Below are 22526 nucleotides of genomic sequence, written 5' to 3' on the forward strand. Positions count from 1 at the left end.
TTTTTTTTTTTTTTTAATCCATTTATTTTATCATTCCTTTATTATAATGTGGGGAATACTATAAGTATATGCGAAACAATCATAAATTAATCTTACAGATAAATACAAATACATTTTCAATACATTTGTTCGCTTACAAATACCTGATTTCGCTATTGGTGACACATTCTACATCTGAACTCAAAATATTTATCAACGAAAATTTTCACGAAAAAAGAGGGGGGCTAAGAGGGGGAAGTCAAAAATCGCTATGAATATGTTCCTTGGTCCGTAAATTTTTTAGATCAAATTCTTTTGTAGTATAGAACTTGCGTCACATCCAGTCATGATTCACGACCGAATCGAATAGGTTGTCAGTGTGGAAAACTCCGCATCCATGTGCGTCGTTCAAAATCATCTGTTGAAAGTTTGTTTTTGTGTGACATTGCATCATAGTATTGGCGATGAGTTTTCCACTGCTATCAGGCAGATCCCTTCTATTTTTGGATTACGTCCGGCCGACAGTTACAACACAGTACGTAAAATTTGATAGATACCGAGTTGATCATCCAAAATTTAATTTAATTTGATCAAAAGATATGTCCGCTTCAAATATGCAGTACAGGGTCGAGCGTTCTTAGAACAGAAGCTGGGAATTCCACCTAAACCGAAGAAACCCTTAACCACATATTTCCGGTATGTTACTGAGGTTCGGGCATCGGTTGCGGCAAAACATCCAACATTAAATGTATGCGAACAAACTGTACTCATTGCGAAAATGTGGAATTCCTTGGATGCAGCGAGCAAACAAAATTACTTCAAAGCCTTTGCAAACGACACTGTTGCGTACAGACAAAAACTAGTTGAATATTATGGAAAAATCACCGAGGACGATAAACGAAAGCTACAATCAAAACAAATGGAACTGAAAAACGAAATTGAAATAAAGGAGAATATGATTAAGCAACGCAAGAAAGCAATTGAACTTGATCGGCCGGTGAGACCATTGGGAGGATACATAAAATTCTTCACAGAGGCGACAGATCGCAAACCGAACGAGACATGGAAAGACTTTTCGCAGCGGAAAACATCCGAATGGCATAGTCTCAGTGTCAGTCAAAAGGACGCTTACAAAGCACCGGCAGAAGACTTAGAGAAATTCAAGTAAGTTTTGTATCTCACTAAGACATTTCACTCTTATACTTAAATCATTTTATGGCTTTCCGTAACCAAGCGGTCGGTATCAGATCATTTGCTTAGGAGATTCTGCGTATCCAACATTTAAACATTAATGACTGATGGCTCTTTAAACTTTAAAACTTGAGAAAATACCGAAAATGGATAGAAATGGAAAAGAATTCGGTTCACTGTGCCCAGCATTAACGTTAACCTTTCAAAGTAGTTAGAAAACTTGTTGCAAAAAATATTTTCTCTTTACAAATTTTGCAACTACTTCAGGCTGCTACCAGTCTTTCGAAGTAGTTGCAAAGGTTGTTGCAAGAAACATTTTTCCTTTACGAATTTTACAACTTCTTTTGCCACTACTTCAGCCGGGTCTGTGTTTTACTTGAGTTTCTGATTTCTCCATATAAAAAACGTGCAAAATTCACAAAAAACCAGTAAAACCAACTACTGTTGATTTTTGATAGCCATAGTATGAAAAAGGATAGCCAACTTTGATCGGTTCAGTCCTCTATTCAGGCCTCTCACACCTCCTTATTTCCTTATTTTTATAAATACCTCCTTATATTTATTAAAAAATCCTTATTTTCCTTATTTTTCGCAAATTTCATCAACGGAAATCAAAATTTAAAAAAAAAAATTGTTCTATTTGTTTAACACAAAGAACTGTAATAGTACACTGGCTATGGAACAAGGCGTGGGAACGGGTAGGTCGACAAAATGTTATTGCTTATTGCTGGAATCGATGGCAAATAGGTCACTGATAAAGAATAGTTTGGGGGTGATAAGCTTGATTTTTGGTCATTCTCGGGCTATGGGCATCCCAATCTCAAAAATTGTGTTTTTTCACATATTTGACATCGCCTAGCGGAAAGTAGTACAAATTAAATTATAGTTTCTTCGGCAATTCGTCAGAATATTCTGCACAAAACACTCCATACAAGCCAATTCGCTAAAAATACAGGGTGGTCGGTACCAAAATCGAATTTTTCTCATTTTTCGATAGATTTGAGCATTTAAACTTCAGATGTCAACGGCTAATCGTTAGATAATTAATGGCAGGTTTAACATATATCTTTGTTGTTCCACGCCACCTCTCGGCTCGAGAGTCTCGAGTAGAACTATTTGATTTAACATGTATATCTCAAGGCTGTATACTTTGGGGAGGTCACGCAGATGCAGATACGCGGGTTACACACCACGTTTCATGCCAAAAATTCACCACGCCATACAAATTCAATTTTGGTGAATTTGTTTGTATGGAAAAGGTGTGTTCCCGCGTAGCTAATAAAATGGCGATCTGCGTGACCTCCCCAAAGTATACAGCCTTGGTATATCTCCCTCAACATTGTCTCAGACATGCGTCCTTGATACAAACAATTCAAGGTTTTAGCCTTATTTAGACTCACCATTTCTTTCAAATTTATACTTTTATACTTTCACCAATTTGTTGCCGTAAGCACGTCTCAAATTTCAAAAATTTTGTCGCATCGAAAACTGATTGAAAACTGCCACCCTACAAAAACGATAGGTACGTCAAAATAAACAGTGATGCGTTTTATTTTGAATTTTGAAGCGCACTTACAGTGATAATCGGTGAAGCTAAGCTTTGCTATAGAAACTTATTCAAGCCTTAAACGCGCCCAAAATATTTAAATTTTCATCGTGATAAAAGTGTATTTTACGATACAGCTTTACAAAAACGATACGTCAAAATAAACAATAATGCGTTTTATTTTAAAGTTGAGGCGGACTTCCGATGTTAATTGCTGTATATTGGAATAATTTCGATTTTTATCGAAAAATTTCTCCTTATTTTTCCTTAATTTCAACTAACAATTTCCTTATATCTCCTTATTTTTGTGCTTAAACCTCCTTAATTCCTTAATAAGGAGTCCAAATTTAAAGTGAGAGGTCTGCCTCTATTTGATTGACGTCAAAGTCAGCTTCGGTGCTAGACAGTGCGTTTCAGCCTCAGTGAGAAACGTTTTGAAACGGAGTTCGTATCCCTTTGGTTTCATGCAAGTCGTTTTGTTAGATGTTCTCAGCGAAATAGGCAATACATCCGTGGTTTCAACAGTAGGGGGTATATGACGAAAATTTTGATTTTGATGCGGAAATTGCAATAAGGTCCAGAATTATAGCCGATAAGAAGAAAGAGATTTCTGTGAAGCGCTGTTTCAATGGTCCGAAGTGTTAGATTTCATGTGTTGAAGAGAACTAATCTAGTTCACAAGTCATAATCCAATTAATTCACTGATCTAGTATGCCTAGTAGACTGACTACTATAGTCTGATTGTAATATTGTACGAAACAGAACGTTTAAATTAAACTCTTCATATATTTTGTATTTGCCCGTCTATTTGTCGTTCATGATGACCTCTGAAAACCAACACGAAGATGTTTTTTTACTTTTGAGTTGCTGATAAACTTTGGGTTTATCGTGTTGCTCGTCACTAGTGCAAATCGAGCTAGCACAACTGCTGTCTTGTAAAGGAAAAGTATTGGAACAACTGATGAGCGTTGGAGCTTTCCATCCAGGGCCGCCAGTACAAAGAAATTTCCGAGGCCGAAACAGCTATCTCTTTGCTCGATAGTTTAACTATCAAAATGATCTCTACAATAAGGTGGGAAACGGAAGAGCAACAGCTCTGTTAAGAATTACTGAAGAATTGCCATAAGCCATAAGAGTACACCATCCCTGGATTGATCAATATATCCAGGCTAAAGAACAATTTTGTAATTTTGGATGATTATGACAGTGCGTTGAATTTACAAAACAGAATATGTGTCGGTTTTCAAAATTCCGCGAGTGTAGATGTCTCACTCTTTCAAATAATCCAACAGAAATGTTCGACGAACGATTTAACTTTGCCTTTTTTTCCAGGAGAGCCTACACGATATGGAAGGGCAAAATGATTATTTCGGGCAACTATAACCTCTGTCGTATTAAGAAAAATAGGAAATTTGAAGATGTAATAAGTTCCAAAGAGTCGTAATCTACATCGTCACACACTAGTGACACAATTTACCGAATACATTCATAAGGAATAAAAATGCAAAACAAAGAAGTTTTTATGTTCAATGGAATTGATGCTGGAATGTTCAAGGATCAAAGAAAGGTAAGAGTAAATGACTTCTGTCATTTTGGCAGTTGTCGAAATAAAGCGGAAATTGACTGCCTGCAATAGTCGCAGAACAGAATAGCAAAAGGTTTAGTTTAGAGTTTTAGACTTTCGAAATAATTCAGTGAGTTTTTCCAAATAGTGTTTTCCTAGCGTAGTCGTGTAGATATTAAAACCCGTTACAGATGGCAAACATAATATGTTTTGGTATAATTCATCGAATCTGTTTATTCTGTTAATCTGCGTATTTGCAACCGACTGGTACAAAATCTTTTACTTCATTAGTTCAAACATTCCCTTTGCATCCAGTTTATAAAGCTCTCAATCAGTCATCAGTGCCTTCGCCATATCCAAAGCCGACACTTTGGATGAAAAGAAACGCTAAAGCTAAGAACATCGAACCGAACAGATCACCTAAAGCTGTAAGGTATGGTATGGCAGAGTTGTCCGGATCAATTTTCCACTTCCACATTGCGTGTATTATGACATGGGCAACGTATAGCAGCAAACAAATCTAAAAAAAATGAAAATTCGTTTCATTGTCACAACCTTGGTATGAATATGAATTACCAGAAGTATGCTAGCAAACATGTACGAAAAGACGAATGGTGCACTTAGCGTAGAGCGTCCCATGTGAATGGCATCGGCTACGAAAATAAATATAATTTGACCGGGAATCGACATTAATATCAAAATTTTCGCAGTCTGTCCGTAAGGAACTGTAAAAGAGAAATTTTTGTAATTTCGGAAAATGCGGAAATGAGCAACAATCCTACTGCTGGTGACCAAAGCTCGTATTGGATTTTCAAATATTTTTGTATGGGGCGGTACTATTCCATAAATCGTACTTTGGTGAAGAAAAGTAGAAATTTTGCTCGCTTGAACGGAAACCAAATTTCCACCGATTCCATTTATGATCGGTTGGAATACTACGAATCCAGTAAATGCATCCACCGCTTGATCGAGAACTAAACCGCCCAGCCTGAAGGTATTACAATTTTTTTAAGTTGACTTAGTGTCCTAATATTCGTCGGTCTGATCTTACTAACCCGCTAATGAACAAAGCGGATAACACAGGCACCCAGCCCGTCTTCAGTATTGGCCTTGTATATTTATTGTAAATCACACAGATAATCCAGACTGGTAGCAAAGCGGTATATATCGATAGGATCATAAACGATAGCCAACTGTACGCGACTGTGTATCAGATAGATAGATTATTACAGTGTCACTGAGCCGACTGACGAGCGTGTGTACCTATGTTTTCGTATAAGGTTGAAGCAATAAACGACAACATTGTCAGAGATACCACATCGCCGATAGACGCTGCTAGTGGCGTCGCCATATTGTCTGGATTGAGTTTTAATTTATGAGAAAGTATTATCACAGCTACTAGCACAAAATCTGAAAGTAAGAGGGAAAGTGAGCTGGGACTGTAACCAGTGGGATAAGATCAACGAGACAATTCATTTTTGTTGAATTCGAACATGATGCGGGGCTCACCTAAAATCAAACACGATATCGTCGCTGTAAACATGCTAGAAGCAACCATAAGTACCGCATGCTCCAGCACAAATTGGTTGTTCATTGCAGAACCAACTGTTATGGCAAATATTGCAACGATGAACGAACAAACGATTGCATACACTTGGACCAGGGCAATATTCCCAAATACCATGCTCATAATCGGACGCCAACCCGTCATGTTACCCAAATTGGCTTGAGTGGATAGGCGCGATGCTAGACACATGTCTAAATTACCTTTAAGTCCAATTAATGCCGGAACGAGTATGAATAATTCGCGAATATCCTTGAACACAGTCCATTGCTGCAATCAATCAATTTTAATGAGTTTGTTTCTTGCTATCAGATGATCCGCAACCGTATAAAAGTTAGCCGCTCTTAAATGAATTTTTATTTTATCTTGCCGATGATATGAGACCTACCTCAATAACAATGGTATCAATCAAACAGTTTTATTTTTGAAAATACTATCCATTTATACCAGCGGGTCTATAATTTACGATTTTGTTATGATTCTTACTGTACTACCTTCTAGACGGTTTCACTGATTACACATTTTCTGTATAGACCTCGTGTATGACTGTTTAATCTCGCAGATTTCCCCTGAATTAACCACTTGACAATATAATTTCTAGTTTGACTAACGGTAGCGATGTTGTGGTCTTTGCTGCGTTTTAATATGCGACAGATAAAATTTTAATTGCTGTGCTTTTTGCGGTGTTATACATTCGATAGAGATGGTCCTATCCTGGCTATAAATTAAGATAACGAATTAGTTGATTTTACGCGTGATCGTAACCTATTATTGATAGTCACTTTGCGTTGGATTGGTTGAAATTTTTAAGTTAAAAATACGAGTCATCAGCGTCTCTACTTTGCCCAATTTCAGAGCCGCCCCCATTTTTACGCTCAAATATAAGGAGAGACTTCCCTTCCTTCGTTTAGATGCTTTCGTTATTTCTTAACAATACCGCTATTGAGGCTCGGCCATGAAATGTCGCACTTCTTTCAATTTGACTCACCTCTACAACTCCTAAAAGTATACCAGCTCCAATAGTACCGATCCCAGCAATAAGAAATGGTATAGACACCTGTACTGTTGTTAGCCACCATTCTTCGTTAATTATTTTCTTTTCACTCAGTGCAAGAGTAGCATCGGGCTCTGACGATAGTACGGAAATTAGTGAACCAGAATGGGAGAGCGGTGGCGACGACATAAAGGTATTTCCATTACCTGCAAATCAGAAACGGACATTGTTGGTATTAGAATATTAGGGAGCCATGGGCTTAAGATGAACAGAGAAATGATTGCGCATTGAGTGTAAGATGACCGTGAACCAAATGGTGAAAGCTAACACACCCAAAATTTAATTTAACTTACCAAAAATGGTAAAGGCATCAAGTGTTGATGCGGTTTTTGGACTTTCCACATTTCCGCTCTCATTAACCGATTTGTTCGTACTCATTGTACGTTCAGTAATTTACTCAAGGTGCTCCAACAGATATCATAAAATCTATTCAATTTCGAATGAGGCTGTTCTTAGTCGTCATACGCCGGAATGTAAGATTTTCCAAGGAAACTGGTGAATAAGGGAGGTACCGCATATACTTTTTAGTTGATTTTCTTGAAGAACTCGGAAAATAAAGAGACCCGTGTTTTTTCTTTTCTCGAAAAAATCAAAATTCGAAAAATTATCACTGGTTGAAGTTGAAAAAATTTTCACACCCGATCACACCCGCCATACAAATTGTTGTTGTAATCGTCATTTACATGGGAAGTATAAAGTGCCCTATAGAGGGTACTATTGCTCGAATCAAGAAAGACAAAAACACGGGTCCTTTTATTTTCCGAATTCTTCAAGAAAATGTAAAAAAAATGGAAAAAAAATCTTTTTGTACCTCCCTTATTGAGTAGTAATAACGCAATGTCCTAAAATTAATGGAAAAAACATCATCATCAGAGGGCCTACTATCACTTAGCTTCAATCACTTTATGAAAAGAAAAAAAATCATGTCAGGAAAGCCTCCTAGTAATCCTCTGATTAAATCATGATATATACTTCAACTTGAACGTTCGACTGAATCACCCAATTTTGAATTGGCTCCGTGTGATTGAGCAGTTGTACAACGTAGACGTTTCACTTCAGTATTATCGAGTGTTTTGTTTTCATTGAATGATAAGAGGAGAAATGTTTCAGTTGTTTGGTCTGGCTTTCCGATTAATTACCTAAATATATATTGGTCACTGAAAGTTCTACGTTTCCGATTTCAATTACTTCATAATGCAACGTGAGTAATAAAATTCAATGCCGCAGCAAATATCCTTTTCCATTTGTTTTGAGTAGATCCTGATCTAAACACAGTGCTGATCCTGGCATTAACATAGATATATTCTGAGTTCGTGCTTCTTTTGTAATGATAGATGACTTGTATACGTTATTAAGCTGTAGCTCCTAGCCAAACTATCACCCAGTCAGGATATTTGAACATCTATAAATGCAGAAACATACGAGTCCAATTAGCGAATTATAAGAAAAATGAAATTTAATTTCGTTGAAGTTAATCAATGAAACTTCATTTAGTTCGCTGATTGGACATGTCTTTCTGCATTGAGATATCCATTTAAGTTTACCGAAATTTCCCTATTTTATAGTCAAGTCTATGTTTCATCACAGCTAGCACAAATATGGAAGATGCTATATATATCTCGCGGTTGTCATCTAAAAAGCGTCTACGATTTGGTTCTCATAAATACAGGTTCGTCTTGGGTCTTCCAATGTTTCTGCTCTAAAAAGTTCAGGTTTGACCTCAGTCGACAAAACTTAAAATGGTAGGTTTCGAGTTCAGGTGGAAAATGATTTTTTTTCCATTTCAGTTCAATTCAAACCACACCCTTTCAAGTTTGGCTACTTTTGAAGTTAGGCGTCAAAATTAATTTTAATTCTAAAAAGCAACGTTTTGCCATGCTTCCCGATACATTCAGATCTATTCGGAAAAGACAGTCGCCGGAGAGAGGAAATATAAAATCTTAGCGATGTCTCAGTCGATCGATAGCTCATGGAAGAACCTTCAACCTATGGTGAATTCCCATTGCAATTTTCTAGAAATCTACTTAGCGACATGTTCCTTAAAAAATCGCAAAATTATGCGCCGAATTGAGTAAAAAAAACTCCGATCGTGTTTAAATATTGCAACGAAAATAAAAACATTGTTCTTACCTTCCAGGAATTGAAACTCGGTAATTTTCTTATAAGAAAATTGCTGCGTTCGAATCACATAATTAATCAATTGAGCAAAATTGTTTTTAACTTTTCGGGTTTTAAACACCACCATTAACACTTGACGACTCCAAGAAAAGCTCTTGCAAGTTACTATAATATTTAACCGATTCACTTGTGATCTCACCCTGTGGCTTTGCAAAAACGATCTGATGGAAATTGACTTAGTAACTATGCCATTTACATAAACGATTCTTTTAACGGTGAGGCGATAAGATTAAGTTTCTTTTTTTTTGGACTTGCGCAATGATATTGCATTTGTTAATTTTATAATTTATGGCCAATTTTCGAAGAACGATATCGAGATTAAATACTGCGTATCAGGAATAAAATAGTGATTTCATAAAGTTTAGTGAATAAGGAACGCATCGTTGATGGTTCAACGAAAACGTGCGCCATTGAGTCTTTGAACCAATCAGTTACCTTGAGTAGAACGCATTGTAAATAAATAACATTTAACGTAAGCCACAACATAGTAAAGTAAACGAGGTAGAAGCGGTTGATTTGACTATTAGACTAGCGATTCGTAGATAGGATCTTGGTGCAATACGCTTACTAATGCAAATGCTTAGAACAAGTGAAGTTGAGGTCAATAAATCTTGCGTTTATCACTCTAATGTAAAACCTAAGGTGCATAGACATTCATCAAGTTACGGTACTTTCAGAAGTAACTTCACTTAAGTTTCATTCATTTGTTTGAATTTTTAGTGTGGATGGCATTTCTTAACGTGGATGTCATTTCAAACGCCTTTGAAGACGATCTATACGCTATTTTAACTGTTGAACAGATATATGGCCTAGTCAGAATATTTGAACATCTATAAATGCAGAAATATACGAGTCCAATTAGCGAATTATAAGAAAAATGAAATTTAATTTCGTTGAAGTTAATCAATGAAACTTCATTTAGTTCGCTGATTGGACATGTCTTTCTGCATTGAGATATCCATTTAAGTTTTAAGTTTACCGAAATTTCCATATTTTATAGTCAAGTCTATGTTTTATCACAGCTAGCACAAATATGGAAAATGCTATATATATGTCTCGGGGATGTCATCTGAAAAGCGTCTAGATTTACATACGTTTTGGCTCTCATAAATTAAGGTACGTCTTGGGTCTTCCAATGTCTCTAAAAATTTCTGGTTTGACCTTAGTCGACAAAATTTAAAATGGTAGGTTTCGAGTTCAGGCGGAAAATGATTTTTTTTCCATTTCAGTTCAATTCAAACACACCCTTTCAAGTTTCAATATAGACAGCCCCGTTCGAAGTCAACTTTCATAAATTCCTATTTAAACAGCTATATTTACCTATATTCCACTTAACTATAAATAAACATTTCACAGATGAATATGTTATTACATAGCTCTACATGCCTGTATATAGCACAATATAGGTGAATATTGATATATATAGATGTCCATATACGGAATGCCTGTAACACCCCACACACATAACCAATTACTTCTATGTTAACAGAAACTCTCTAAGTACCATTTTTCCCAAGATACTTTTAATAAAATCCAATATGGCCGCCAGCAGCCATTTTGTTAGGAGACCGGAAAAAGTACAGACGCTTTATATTCGTTAATACCTTTCAAACAAAAAAATTCATGAAATTCGGTCAAAATTTACTCGAGATATTGACAAAATACTCCACGTTCACTGTACGGCCGAGTAGCCAGATAAGAGCTCACTCCAAGAGACCTAGCTCACGCTCCAGTGAACATAATTTCATTATTCTTTTTTTTCCTGATTGGTACGGTCAATACCTATTTAATAAAGCGAAAACAGACGAAATATGTTCAAAGTATAAAGACGTGTGATACTTTATGCAGCAATTTTATCAATACTACCCAGTTCAGGTTAATGAATGTCATTAGCGATTAGATTATAAAATCCAATTTCTTTAATCTTGACGCAAAATTAATATGACTGGTTAAAGTCCCTTCTTCCAATTGGGACGAGGGTGTAAGTCTTTCTACACAGAAGTTAATTCTATGACGAAAATCATATCGTTCATGAGGTCGGTATTAGTTCTGTATCATTTAAGTCTTGGATTGTGAATTCCTCGTATCTGAGAAATAAAAACCTAGCGAATGCTAATTCGAAAGTTCCATATCTCAATCAAATCTAGAGGTGCTAGGCTCGACTAACATTTTTTTCGTAAGAAAAATTATTATAAAGCGCGTAATTCGATTAAAGCACAATTGGAGAATTGTCGCAGAAAGACGCGAAATTAACAAACCAATAGAAACAACTTTGTCTTCTAGGGAGCAATTTTCTAAATATTTTGTTGTACAATCGGCGAATTTGAAATAAATGACGAATTTTGTTCCAGTTACTTTTCAGCTGATCTGCTTATACCATCAAGCTTACACTTGTTTATAAGGTTGAAATAGTTACACTTTTTAAGTCCAGTTCATACTCGCATACATTTTTGCGATATATGCGACCATGAACTGGCCTTAAGACGTAAAAAAACCTTTAGTTTTTATGAGTGGATCATCTGAAGGACAGCTGCAACGAAATGCGTCACTTATTTCAAAGTCGCCGACTGTATTGCTGGTACTTGTTATAAATGAATTTCGTGAATTTTCGTTGTCTTGCGGGCAGACAATCCAGCCCAGTAATACAAAAAAATCCGCAAGACTTTACGCTAGGCATAAACTCTAAAGGACTCGGTAGCGCCCCCAAATCTTCATTTAACTACATATTGGTTTGGATTCATTGAGTGGTTGAACAAGATTTTCTTAAACATTTGTTGGCTATGCTTTCGTCAGAACCAATGAAAACGAATGATTAGATTGCAATTCTTTTTTCAATCTTTATTTATTATCATTTCGTTACAATAAGTTATAGAAGGGTTACAAAAAACACCGTTTTTGATCTTACAAATTTGGTTTATTAGCATCGGATGCATTTCGGCATATTTGCCATCATCAGCTTGTATGTAACTAACTAAAATTCTTTCTGAGTCCTACTTTTATACATTTTGTTATTTACTATTCCTAGCCTATAATTATATAATTCTAGAATATTCTGTTCATGTTGGACTATATGCACAAAGTTTTTTAAACAAAGAAAAAAGTAAGTTGGATCTTACGGTTAGTCACAACAAAATCAAAAGTTATCATTTCGTTAATTGAAAAAAAGAATCGCCAACTAAAATCCAACTCCAAGGTGAGCCGGGAAATTGTTTTGTGCATATCTCGAAACACGACTAAAAGTTGCATAGACACATTGATGGTGTTGCCTGAAATACACAAAGCGAGCGGAGTTATTTGGAGGGCAAAAAAGGAGTAATTCACTGAATCACTTCAAGCAAAAGTATAACTCCTGCATTGATTGAATTTGTAAGTTACCCATTTACGATGTACTTAAATCCTGCTTCTCTCGCATTGTTTGTGTGCGTTTTGTTGACAAATTCCTGTAATAAAAGTTAAAGAAATTGTCAATCAGCGATAAAAACATTGATACAGTTGGGTGGGCGATAATTCTGAAATTTCTGGTTAAATATTTCCCGTTGACAACGATGCCGATATCTATAATGGTCTCACGAACGATGGCGATCCACTGCAATCCGCCGATCAGTCAGAGTTTCAAAGAGAAATGGACGCAAGAAGAACGACACGGTGACTGAAGTTCTCGTTCCCAGTAACGTCGATGATGGTAACTACGAGGTTGAAGATATTATCGAACACAAATTTGAGAGGAAAGTTCGTCACTTTTTGATGCGATGGAAAAATTGCCGCAAAGCGGTCTCGATCGTACCGAAATCGTGCAGAAATATTCGGAAAAAATCGGGATGCTGACAAATCGACAGAAACCCTAGTCGAAAGAAATCTACCGCAAAGGAGAAATCGTCCGTGCCTGCAAAGCGCTCGCGAGCAAGTAACTCAACTGCGGCGAACGACAATGATGCTGCCAACGGTCACGAATAATATAATACGAAGTGGAGGGCCACAAATTGGACGACAATACTTCCTTGGAAACCGAAGCATTCGTTAAACTGTCCAGATTTGATCAGCAGATACATCGAATCGAAAAAGAACAAACGCACAAGCGGTGTACGCGGTACGCCGAAGAGGCCCACATACAGCAAATAAGGCGAAAACAACAGCGTCGTTCAAACCGGTCTCGGTCGGTTAAAGCGAAACCAGCCAAAAAAAAGCAGATGCCTCTTGAAGGTGCGGAACAGTACACGTGCGGAGGTGGAGAGTTCTGTACTTACAATCTGAACGTACGCGCCGAAGTCGATGAAATGTTTGACTCCAGCTAATTTGTCGATTTCCACATCCAGGTCAACGACGACTGCTTTCGGCAAATCGTTTTTTATTAGGTACAGAATTACGTCCATAGCTCCCTGCAAATGATTTGATTGTACGCAGTTGTAGTAAATAAGTCGGCGTTTCACAAAAACTTTGTTTTTCTACTAGAAATTTACTTACTTCTTCTTCATGTTCTACTATCTGAATATGGCTATCACTCATTTTCGTTTAACCAATTGGCCAATTGGCCGAACAATGGATTGTTTTAACTTGTTTGGTTTTTGTTTACATGTCAGACCAGAATGAAAGCGGCAATAGTATAGGTCGTGCTTCTCGTTTGACGTACAAAAAAAAATTCCTACGCTCTGCCTTGTCGATATTTCGTAAGTTTCGTATGTGATAAACTGGCGGTCTTCCATAGATCATTTTCATTATACGGTACTCGTCAACGTAACCCCACTTAATTGTTCGTCAAGCAGTCCTTAACCTCAATTAACTGACGTTAACTACTTTCAATTTACTGGTTTTTACATGAAAATCGGTCGTTAAATTCATTCGATATTTTTCGACATGTCTGAAAGCTGGCATCGTGTCTAAAGTTTACAAGGTTATGAAAATGATGTATACTATACAATAACCGGTTAATTTTCAGTTTTTCGCTTACAAAAATTTCAATTTCTTTTATTGTGCGGATTCGGTGCACAAAACAATTGAAGCACACGATTCTGTACGAAAATAAATTGATTTTAAGTTCAATGATGCAAAATCACTGAATTATTAACAAAAATCTCACTTTCTGCGAACAAAAGTGGCAATTTATCATAAGTACCACTGGTAACATTGGTATTATTGGTACTTGTCGAAAAAAGGAATCTGCAAAATGGGCGCCCAGGTCAATACTTAATATAATTTTGAAATTGAAATATTGATTGATGATGACTTCGGCGCGAACATGCTCGGACCTCTTTAGCAAGCATTCTCACCCATAATTTAGGAGAATACTGGAAGGACAGAAAAAGCAAAAAAATAATATTTAACTTTATACCGTTTTCTCACCTTAATCTGTAGAACTATATTCAATTTCTTACCGGAAATTCCGGTAAAGAATGAAAGACTTAGAAATCATTTCTCATTACTCCAAATTGCTAGGTGACAGAATGTAACAAAAAGTTCCTACCCAAATCTAATGTTGCAATCTTGTTACCATGGAACGAGATAGTAATACAAATTGAGTGTTCTTTGATAAATTCTGACAAAAAGTGTTGCGTTAGACAATGTTCTGAAAGAACATTTTAAGACAACTCTGAGTTGATCACGAAGGCGGTGACACACAAATTGCGTCAGAATTGATATACTTAAACGTTGAAATAAAAAATTTAAAAAGGCAGATAAAAAGAATGCCTTTTTACAGAGACACATAGGGCAGTTTAAAAAAAATAATTTTGGAGATAAAAAAGGCAGTTGAAAATAAATAAAAATACAGAAGAGGTAGTTGAGTTTGAAAAACCAAAATCACAGACAAAATATGCTATTATATAGCTCTATATGCCTGTATATAGCTCTATATGCCTGTATATAGCTCTATATGCCTGTATATAGCTCTATATGCCTGTATATAGCTCTATATGCCTGTATATAGCTCTATATGCCTGTATATAGCTCTATATGCCTGTATATAGCTCTATATGCCTGTATATAGCTCTATATGCCTGTATATAGCTCTATATGCCTGTATATAGCTCAATATAGGTGAACATAGATATAAATAGATGTCCATATATGGAATGCCTGAAACACCCCACACACTTAACACATAAGTACCATTTTTCCCAAGATATATCACTTTTGATAAAATCCAGTATGGCCGTTGGCAGCCATTTTGTTAGGAGACCGGAAATAGTACCGACGCTTTACATTCGTTAATACCTTTCAAACAAAAAAAAAATCATGAAATTCGGTCAAAATTTACTCTAGATATTGACAAAATACTCCACATTCACTGTACGGCCGAGTAGCCAGATAAGAGCTCACTCCAAGAGACCCAGCTCACTCCCTGATTGGTACGGTCAATACCTATCTAATAAAGCGAAAACAGACGAAATGGAGAAAAATGTAGAACAGAACCAGATCTACATTTTTCTCCATTCGGCCAAAAATGAGCCATCATGGCTTTATGGTAAAAAATCGATTTAAAGAATGTCTTGGCCAGAAATATGTCACTAAGCTTTATGATTCTTTGAAGCCTATATTTAGGCGGAACGCATTAGTTTTTTGATGATTTCTCTGAACAATTTTTTTAAAAAACTATTAAAGCAGGCAGAAATGTGTTACTTTTAAAGGAACAATTGATGTGTGAGTCATAACATGGAGAAACCTGAGCAGATTACATAAATTTAGACAATATGCAAAGTTTCTAGTAGCGAGTCAAAATATCACCCACAAACCAATTTTTACTGTAAAAGTAACAAATTGTTCCGTGCTTTAAGATAACATTAGCTTCCAAATATTTCTTATGTTCATGCTAGTAGCAGAGCTGTGGTTCTACCCAAAAATTGTAAAATTCCCATAATTCCATAGAGGCAACGTATAACTTACTACGACTTAATTTTCAAACATTAGCGCCACACACACTCGAAATTAATAGGATCTATATGATCTACTTCATTGAAATTGTTGAAAATTGGCAAAACAGAACCGTAATGTGTCAAACGGTGTCAAACTTTTCAGTGTTTTGAATTCCATTTTTTTTACCTTCTGCACAAAATTGTTTTTTCTAATTTAATCCCGTTGAAATTCCAGTGCAAACAAATTGCCGGAACCCAATTTCGATTAATGTGCAACATGTAATGTTTGAATTAAGGTATGCATTTTGGCTTGTTTACATAACCTCAATGGAAAAATTTACAAATTGTTCGGCCCAGATTTTGCGTAATTTTATTTTTCAATATAATGTTTAATGGACAGGTAGAACAAGTCAACGATACAACAAAACATAATGTTTCGGCGCACTGACAAAATCGTACGAATATTACACGTTCGTAGTCAGCATTGTAAAATCAATTTCTTTCAACGGAATCATCAGGTTTGACATCCGTCGATATTTTGCTTTTTGTTTTGTTGTTTTCCACAAAATCAATGACAGGTCAAAATCTCCTTACAGCGATTTTCGACCTTTTCTGTCCAATCTTCGCACAATGCAAACAAACTCAACAACCATTTGTACAGCTGCCGCAGTATATCCACGAACAGATCGTTCCTTCTCAAAGACAACAAAAATGCACTGTCGAATAATCCCACGGCCACAACACCAGTAAAGACTTCGCCGGAAGACGATCATCCGGTTGAAGATCTAGTCAATGCGCCGACGGATTTGAAACTCAGTTCATTGGAAATCAATACGAACAAAGGAAAATTGGTGGTGACAACATCAACTACCGGTACGGAATTGAAGAATGTTGTGCTGGAGGTAAAGCCAGATAAGAAGGAAATTGACAGCGCCAAGGCTGACGATGTGGATGACCCGGCGAAGAAAGTTCGAGTAAGATGAATTCTTGTTGGAATCTCTTGGGGCGAGAACACATGAGCAAGTTTGCGTTGATGGGATTGACAATTGTGCTGCGTCTTCCATTGTTTAGCCATCGGATTACAACGGAAAACTCAGCATAATTGTCGATTTTATCAACGCTAAATTGTTCGTGCGTTTTCGGCTTTATGACTGAGTTGACGATCTTTGTCGACTGATGATAAATGACATGAAACTGCACTGGGTTTCCCCACTATACACTTACATTGACAGTAATTTTAAATACAGGTTCAGCGACGTGCTCGGGTCGATTTCAACAGATCGTCGCTGGAACGCAATTTTATAACCCCAACTCGAGCCATGTCAGACTTTCTGCTGAAACCGTCTGATCTGGAAAATTTGCCCAAAACGAAACGACGATCGCCGTACGAACAAGAGCCACCGATTACGGTCTACTGGCGTAAAGATGTCGAGGAAAAAGCGATCGAAGTGTGGGGTTCCCGAGAGAATCTGCTGCGAGAGTGCTTGAAGCGTGAAATTGAGAAAAAGATGCATCAGCAGAGTAAGACGGCCATTGTGTACTCGTACAGACAGACTCTTGATAATAACCATTTCCTTTCAGATATATTCACAGTAAAGCGACGATTACGTGACTATCGTCGCGAAATCGGTAGTAGGACAGGGGTTACTGGAAGCGAGGAAGGACTAAGTGGTCAATCAGGAAAAGTGGTTCTAACTGCAATTGCTATGTAAGTCGAAAAATGATAGAAATAATTGAAATAGGAAATAATCGAGAAAACAAATTCGATTTACAGAAACGCCACGAACTTCGTATTCAAAATTTGCGCTTGGCTGTACACCGGATCGCACAGTATGTTTGCCGAAAGTATTCACTCACTAGCCGATACCATAAACCAATTGATCCTGGCGTATGGCATCCATAAATCAGTACAAGTCAGTGACAATTGAAACCATTTTTGGGTGGGAACATTTCCACGGCATTTCCGCTTTCAGATCGCCGACTCAGATCATCCTTACGGTTACACCAACATGAAGTATGTTTCGTCATTGATATCGGGCGTTGGTATATTTTGCATTGGAACTGGTCTGTCATTCTACCACGGCTTTATGGGCTTAGCGAATCCAGCTCCAATCGAAGACTTTTTTTGGGTAAGTCAATCGTTTGGGGACATCAATTGTTCGGTCAAATTAATTCAAAGAATCAATTTTCAGGCCTTTTGCATTCTCGGTGGCTCATTAATTTCCGAGGGCGCAACACTTATGGTGGCTGTCAATACAATTAGACATGCGGCCAAAGCGAGCAATCAAACATTCAAAGAATACGGTGAGTTCCGCGGTTCGATGTACGCGAATTTTCCGATTTAACCGACGATCGTATTGATTTTTCAGTGATGCGAGGTGAAGACCCGTGCGTTAACGTTGTATTATTCGAAGATACGGCTGCCGTTTTGAGTGTTGTGCTAGCGGCCGGTTGCATGGGATTGTCCACATATTACAATTCGTCCATACCTGACGCATGTGGATCGCTTTTAGTCGGCGGTATATTGGGATCGGTGGCGTCGTTTATCATTTATTCCAATGCCAATGCACTGGTGGGTCGATCCATCACCGAAGAGCAGCTCGATAGAATCAATGCCGAACTGGAAAGCGATATAATGATTCGGGCTATCCATGATGTTAAGGGTATAGATATAGGCAACTCATTGGTGCGATATAAGGTGTGTTGATTTTTCGTCATTTTCTTGTGCAATTTTCGTTGGTGTTAAACTCTGTGCATTTTTTAGGCGGAAATGGACTTTGACGGTCGAGAGCTTACTAGATTTTACCTTGAAAAGCAAGACTTAAATATATTGTTAGAGGTAAGTGGATTATTGTCCTCATCTGTTGTCGAAAACGAAGTTCAAAATAAGTGTAAACCTGTTACACCTGCATGTCAGCAGTATCGCTATATTCGATCTATTACTTCATTTATTCTAAGTATTTTCAAGGGATTTATTTCAAAAACTTTTACTTCATTTATCTGAGACCACAGAGCTTTTCGTTTGTGAAGTCGTATTGATATCATCCGTAACTGGGTTAGCTTGGGGTAGTCTCCTATAATGAAAAGTTGAATAAAACTATGAGGGGAGAAGGTTGAGTGCTAGCGTAATCCTATAATATGTCTGTCTGGAATATATTTGAAGTGTTCTAATCTCTCCGCTTTTTTAAGTGCAATGGACCCTTTGCAAATTTTAAGCCTACATTTAGGCGGAAAATATTCGTTTTTTGATGATTTCTGTGTTACTTTTAAAGGAAAAATGGGTTTATGGATGATAACTGAACCCACTTGGACAAACCATTGCAGATTGTGTAAATTTGAGTAATCTGCACTGGTTTCTCCATTCGCAGCTAAGTTAACACTCACAAACCAATTTTTTGGTTCAGAGAAATAATAAAAAAAACGAATATTTTCCGCCTAAATGTAGGCTACAACTTTCCAAAGGATCCATTGCTGTTAAGCTTCAGAATTTCTTCATTTATTAATAAGCATAACCTCGGAACCGGAACCATACCGGCCAATTTGATGTCTTAGAAAACAAATTAAATCACTGCCATCCATCAATGGTTGCCATAATGACACAGTATACTGAACAGTTTTGTAATATTTCTGTTATAATAATTGGTAAATCATATAACTGGATCGTATACATGATTGTTATAAATTTTACAGCTACCACGTATTGCTTCGACTGCTATTTCTTCGATGACTGAAATTTGAATTTTGAATTGATTGCAAAAATCTTTGAAAAAAGTTGAGATGGTACCTCGTGCGCCGATAAACAGTCCAATTACTTCTAATTTTTTAAGCTTGAGCTTCTTTTGAATGTCCAAAATACAGGGCTCATATACGTTTCTTCTCTTCATACACTTCTTGAGGTTGAAGCAAACCATACAATCATGTCGGTGTCTGCGTATCTGCGTTACACACACCGTCTCTGCTATCGTAAATTTCCGTGAGCTACCGGTTTTGTGAGGCTCAAAACACGTCAAATTCAGGTTCGACCCGAATTTGACTTGCTTATAGCTTTAGTCTCTCTAATATGCTTTATGGAAGCAGAGACATACATGCAACATTGCAACGGAAAGCTACTTGTTGAAACTGGAACCTTCAACTACTTATGAAGGGCAATTTCCTTTTCGGTGGCTTTGCTTGGGCCAATAACACTTCTTCTACTTTCCAACTGGCTTTAGTTATGTCGTACTAAGAGCCTTACTTTGAGACATAAACACTTCTATTGGGGCTTGTTGCCCGCTGAACAGTTGTATTTATTCTGAATATTTTATGAGAACAATATCGTATTTATACCCATTTGCAAGGGTAATTTGATTTGTTTCATTTTAATTGCATACTTGGATTATGTCTTTTCGTAGAGTGAAAACACTCGTCATATGAGTCGTTCGAGATTCAACACTACTATTGGCGACCAACAAGTATGCCATTTACATCCGCCATAGCGCACTTTTACAAGAATTTATTTATCTGTAAGGTGACCTGTTAAGAACCTTTTAAAATAAACCTTACGTCCATAGGGATCTGTGGAATTTTACCCAGAATACATTTTCTTAAAAAAAGAACTTTCTAATATTCGTATGGCATTTCAAACGTGTTAGGCCTGCAGTCACGTCTTCTTAGTTCTTGCAAGATTCAAGTTTCAAGAAAGTCGTAGTTTGAACTTGAACTTGAACCTTCGATTTAAGTTAATTGGTCGTGCAATAGGCAGATCCAGAGGTTTTAATAGCACATTCTGGAGGGTCCGTTTCCTTATACATTAATGAATGAACGTTACCGTTGAGAGATCTTCGCAATTTGTTGAAAAATATCTAGTTAGTGGAAAGCTGGGTACAAATAACAATGAAGTCGAATGTGGATGGATTCACTAAAAATTCCGCCGTAAAAGGCAATTACGTCATCAAAAATTAATTTCAAAATTTGTTTTTTCGTTGTCTAAGGAAATCAAACTTTTTACAACCATTGACGAACTGGAAGCATTTCTGCTGAAGCATGGTGAAAGTATTGTGGATCTGATGGGAGGTGAAATCGATCGCATAGAAATGAAGATAAGGGTAAGTGGAAAATGTGATCGGAAAATTTCCTTTCCATTTTCCTTTAGTCATCCCTGTGGAACGTTATTTTTTTCTCACTCTGTATCTCTATCTCTATTGTACTTTCAGAAAAAATTCCCTGATGTGAGACACTGTGATTTAGAGATTCTATAATTTCGAAGGAATAGAAAAGTGTGAGAAAACGAAATAAAATAAAACTAAAAAAAAATCCAAAATAATTTTCGTATGAATATTGTGAATAAAACAAAAGTTTATTAAGTGAGTGTAAGATCGATAATAGAATACTTAAAAATTGATGAAAACATTTGTTTTGAGTCGATTTTGGCTTGATATTTTATTTTGTTACTGATCAACGAACACAAACAGATGATTGGGTTCGGGCTACTTTATTATGTAAACAATTGATTTCGAGTGGAACAAAAACTCATTTTGTAAAACAAACCTATTTTCCTTAATTTACTTTAATCAAATGTTCAATATAAATGCAAATCTGATAACAATAAATTGATGCTGTTAATGAAATCGAATGAAAGTTTTCGTTTTTTTTTAATGAGTTGCAAGATTTTATTCGAAAGGTTTTTCGATCACGATCGTCATAACTGAATTACCTGACAAGGTCAGTGTTCACTGGCATTCTTTCATAAGTTAATCGCTAGTGTATCACATCACGACCATCACGACGTAATCATTAAGAAACACTTTGTGAAAACGTAGACCAATTCGAATTCAAGGGGTCTCCGAATATAGCTTTTTTGGTATGAATGGATTCGTTGGACTATGCTGAGTCATTTATAGAACACTTTCACCTTAGGTGTGGACCTTTGGGAAAAATGCACTACACCAGGGGCAAAAGTGTATTTAGGCAATATTCTCCTTAAAACTTGTCGGATAAATCTTGAAAGTATGTTCAAATACTAGCCTCAACAAGGTACAAATTTAGCAGTATCGATATGTTCGAAAAAGTTCTCCTGCATGGCTCCAGCACAAGTTCTACCTCGAAAAATTGACGATTTTCGAACAGGCTCGGAGGACTAGGCACCTAGATTAGAACCCTATATAAATTGTGCAGGTTAAGTGGTGGCGCAGGCAACAGTAACACTTTTTCGAAATTAAAAGCACAAAAGCACCCTCGTGAAACTTGATTCACTCTAGCTCATCCATATAAAAATTTTTGTTAGAAAATTTTCGTCTTATATTGTTCCCTGGAAGGTCTGACATTCACGGTTTAGGAAAATGTCCGGAATCAGTCCATTCTAAGTTAAGTGTCGGTCAGCATTAAGAGTAATCTACACATGGCTAAATTGTTGCCTACATTTGGGGGCAAAATTATTATTATTTCGATGATAATTTTGGACTCGCATCCGTTTTGGAAAAAGTACGACCATCGTTTAGTGTTAAAATGTGTTAGTTTTCAGCAAAAATTTAAATGTTTGTGGTGATGTTACCTCAGTCCGAGAAAACTCAATATTTCACGAAAATTGACACATATTTTGAGTTTTCTCGGAGCAAGGTTGCATCACC

At 36.8% G+C, this 22526-nt stretch overlaps 4 protein-coding genes across 6 annotated transcripts; 2 read left to right on the plus strand and 2 right to left on the minus strand.

The window, feature by feature from the left end:
* The first annotated feature begins 337 nt into the window (after nucleotides 1–337).
* LOC119066634 (transcription factor A, mitochondrial-like) lies at nucleotides 338–4220 on the plus strand. The gene is made up of 3 exons (XM_037169198.1): nucleotides 338–514; nucleotides 577–1143; nucleotides 4049–4220. Exons 1-3 carry the CDS (start codon nucleotides 444–446, stop codon nucleotides 4158–4160), a joined length of 750 nt encoding a protein of 249 aa, XP_037025093.1. The 5' UTR covers nucleotides 338–443; the 3' UTR covers nucleotides 4161–4220.
* Nucleotides 4221–4494: 274 nt separating this feature from the next.
* Nucleotides 4495–9242, minus strand: LOC119066633 (solute carrier family 41 member 2-like). The gene is made up of 9 exons (XM_037169197.1): nucleotides 9029–9242; nucleotides 7192–7740; nucleotides 6833–7044; nucleotides 5790–6114; nucleotides 5544–5690; nucleotides 5336–5483; nucleotides 5063–5268; nucleotides 4857–5005; nucleotides 4495–4800 (listed from the first exon to the last, which is right to left on the minus strand). The coding sequence occupies exons 2-9, from the start codon at nucleotides 7274–7276 to the stop codon at nucleotides 4612–4614; spliced, it is 1461 nt and encodes a 486-aa protein (XP_037025092.1). The 5' UTR covers nucleotides 7277–7740; nucleotides 9029–9242; the 3' UTR covers nucleotides 4495–4611.
* A 2694-nt stretch (nucleotides 9243–11936) lies between these two features.
* Nucleotides 11937–13687, minus strand: LOC119066635. Its single transcript, XM_037169199.1, has 4 exons — nucleotides 13538–13687; nucleotides 13321–13452; nucleotides 12452–12516; nucleotides 11937–12342 (listed from the first exon to the last, which is right to left on the minus strand). Exons 1-4 carry the CDS (start codon nucleotides 13577–13579, stop codon nucleotides 12252–12254), a joined length of 330 nt encoding a protein of 109 aa, XP_037025094.1. The 5' UTR covers nucleotides 13580–13687; the 3' UTR covers nucleotides 11937–12251.
* A 2356-nt stretch (nucleotides 13688–16043) lies between these two features.
* Nucleotides 16044–21525, plus strand: LOC119066636 (zinc transporter 9-like). 3 transcript variants are annotated; one of them, XM_037169202.1, is made up of 12 exons: nucleotides 16044–16217; nucleotides 16322–16439; nucleotides 16518–16895; nucleotides 17175–17442; nucleotides 17503–17629; nucleotides 17696–17834; nucleotides 17895–18050; nucleotides 18114–18225; nucleotides 18291–18619; nucleotides 18686–18760; nucleotides 20892–21005; nucleotides 21114–21525. In XM_037169202.1, exons 2-12 carry the CDS (start codon nucleotides 16353–16355, stop codon nucleotides 21156–21158), a joined length of 1830 nt encoding a protein of 609 aa, XP_037025097.1. In that variant the 5' UTR covers nucleotides 16044–16217; nucleotides 16322–16352; the 3' UTR covers nucleotides 21159–21525. The 3 variants fall into 3 exon arrangements, with proteins under 3 accessions (XP_037025097.1, XP_037025095.1, XP_037025096.1); XM_037169200.1 differs by having other exon boundaries at nucleotides 16045–16217; nucleotides 17169–17442; XM_037169201.1 differs by having other exon boundaries at nucleotides 16045–16217; nucleotides 17169–17442; nucleotides 17696–17829; nucleotides 17890–18050.
* The last annotated feature ends 1001 nt before the right edge of the window (nucleotides 21526–22526 follow it).

The sequence above is a fragment of the Bradysia coprophila genome, chromosome IV (genome assembly GCF_014529535.1).
Source record: "Bradysia coprophila strain Holo2 chromosome IV, BU_Bcop_v1, whole genome shotgun sequence".
NCBI lineage: Eukaryota > Metazoa > Arthropoda > Insecta > Diptera > Sciaridae > Bradysia > Bradysia coprophila.

Bases quoted from the DNA above. Each gene is read 5' to 3' on its own strand.
- LOC119066635 (XM_037169199.1), bottom strand. From the start codon at position 13,579: ATGAGTGATAGCCATATTCAGATAGTAGAACATGAAGAAGAA. The intron at 12,517-13,320 runs GTAAGTACAGAA...CTTTTATTACAG, and splicing joins TCGGCGCGTACGTTCAGATT to GAATTTGTCAACAAAACGCA. The intron at 12,343-12,451 runs GTAACTTACAAA...TGTGTATTTCAG, and splicing joins TTTAAGTACATCGTAAATGG to GCAACACCATCAATGTGTCT.
- LOC119066636 (XM_037169200.1), top strand. From the start codon at position 16,353: ATGTTTCGGCGCACTGACAAAATCGTACGAATATTACACGTTCGTAGT. The intron at 18,051-18,113 runs GTAAGTCAATCG...ATCAATTTTCAG, and splicing joins CAATCGAAGACTTTTTTTGG to GCCTTTTGCATTCTCGGTGG. The intron at 18,620-18,685 runs GTGTGTTGATTT...TGCATTTTTTAG, and splicing joins ACTCATTGGTGCGATATAAG to GCGGAAATGGACTTTGACGG.
- LOC119066633 (XM_037169197.1), bottom strand. From the start codon at position 7,276: ATGAGTACGAACAAATCGGTTAATGAGAGCGGAAATGTGGAAAGTCCA. The intron at 5,691-5,789 runs GTGAGCCCCGCA...TCTTACTTTCAG, and splicing joins GATATCGTGTTTGATTTTAG to ATTTTGTGCTAGTAGCTGTG. The intron at 5,269-5,335 runs GTTAGTAAGATC...TAATACCTTCAG, and splicing joins TCCGCTTTGTTCATTAGCGG to GCTGGGCGGTTTAGTTCTCG.
- LOC119066634 (XM_037169198.1), top strand. From the start codon at position 444: ATGAGTTTTCCACTGCTATCAGGCAGATCCCTTCTATTTTTGGATTAC. The intron at 515-576 runs GTACGTAAAATT...TTTGATCAAAAG, and splicing joins CGGCCGACAGTTACAACACA to ATATGTCCGCTTCAAATATG. The intron at 1,144-4,048 runs GTAAGTTTTGTA...CTTTTTTTCCAG, and splicing joins GAAGACTTAGAGAAATTCAA to GAGAGCCTACACGATATGGA.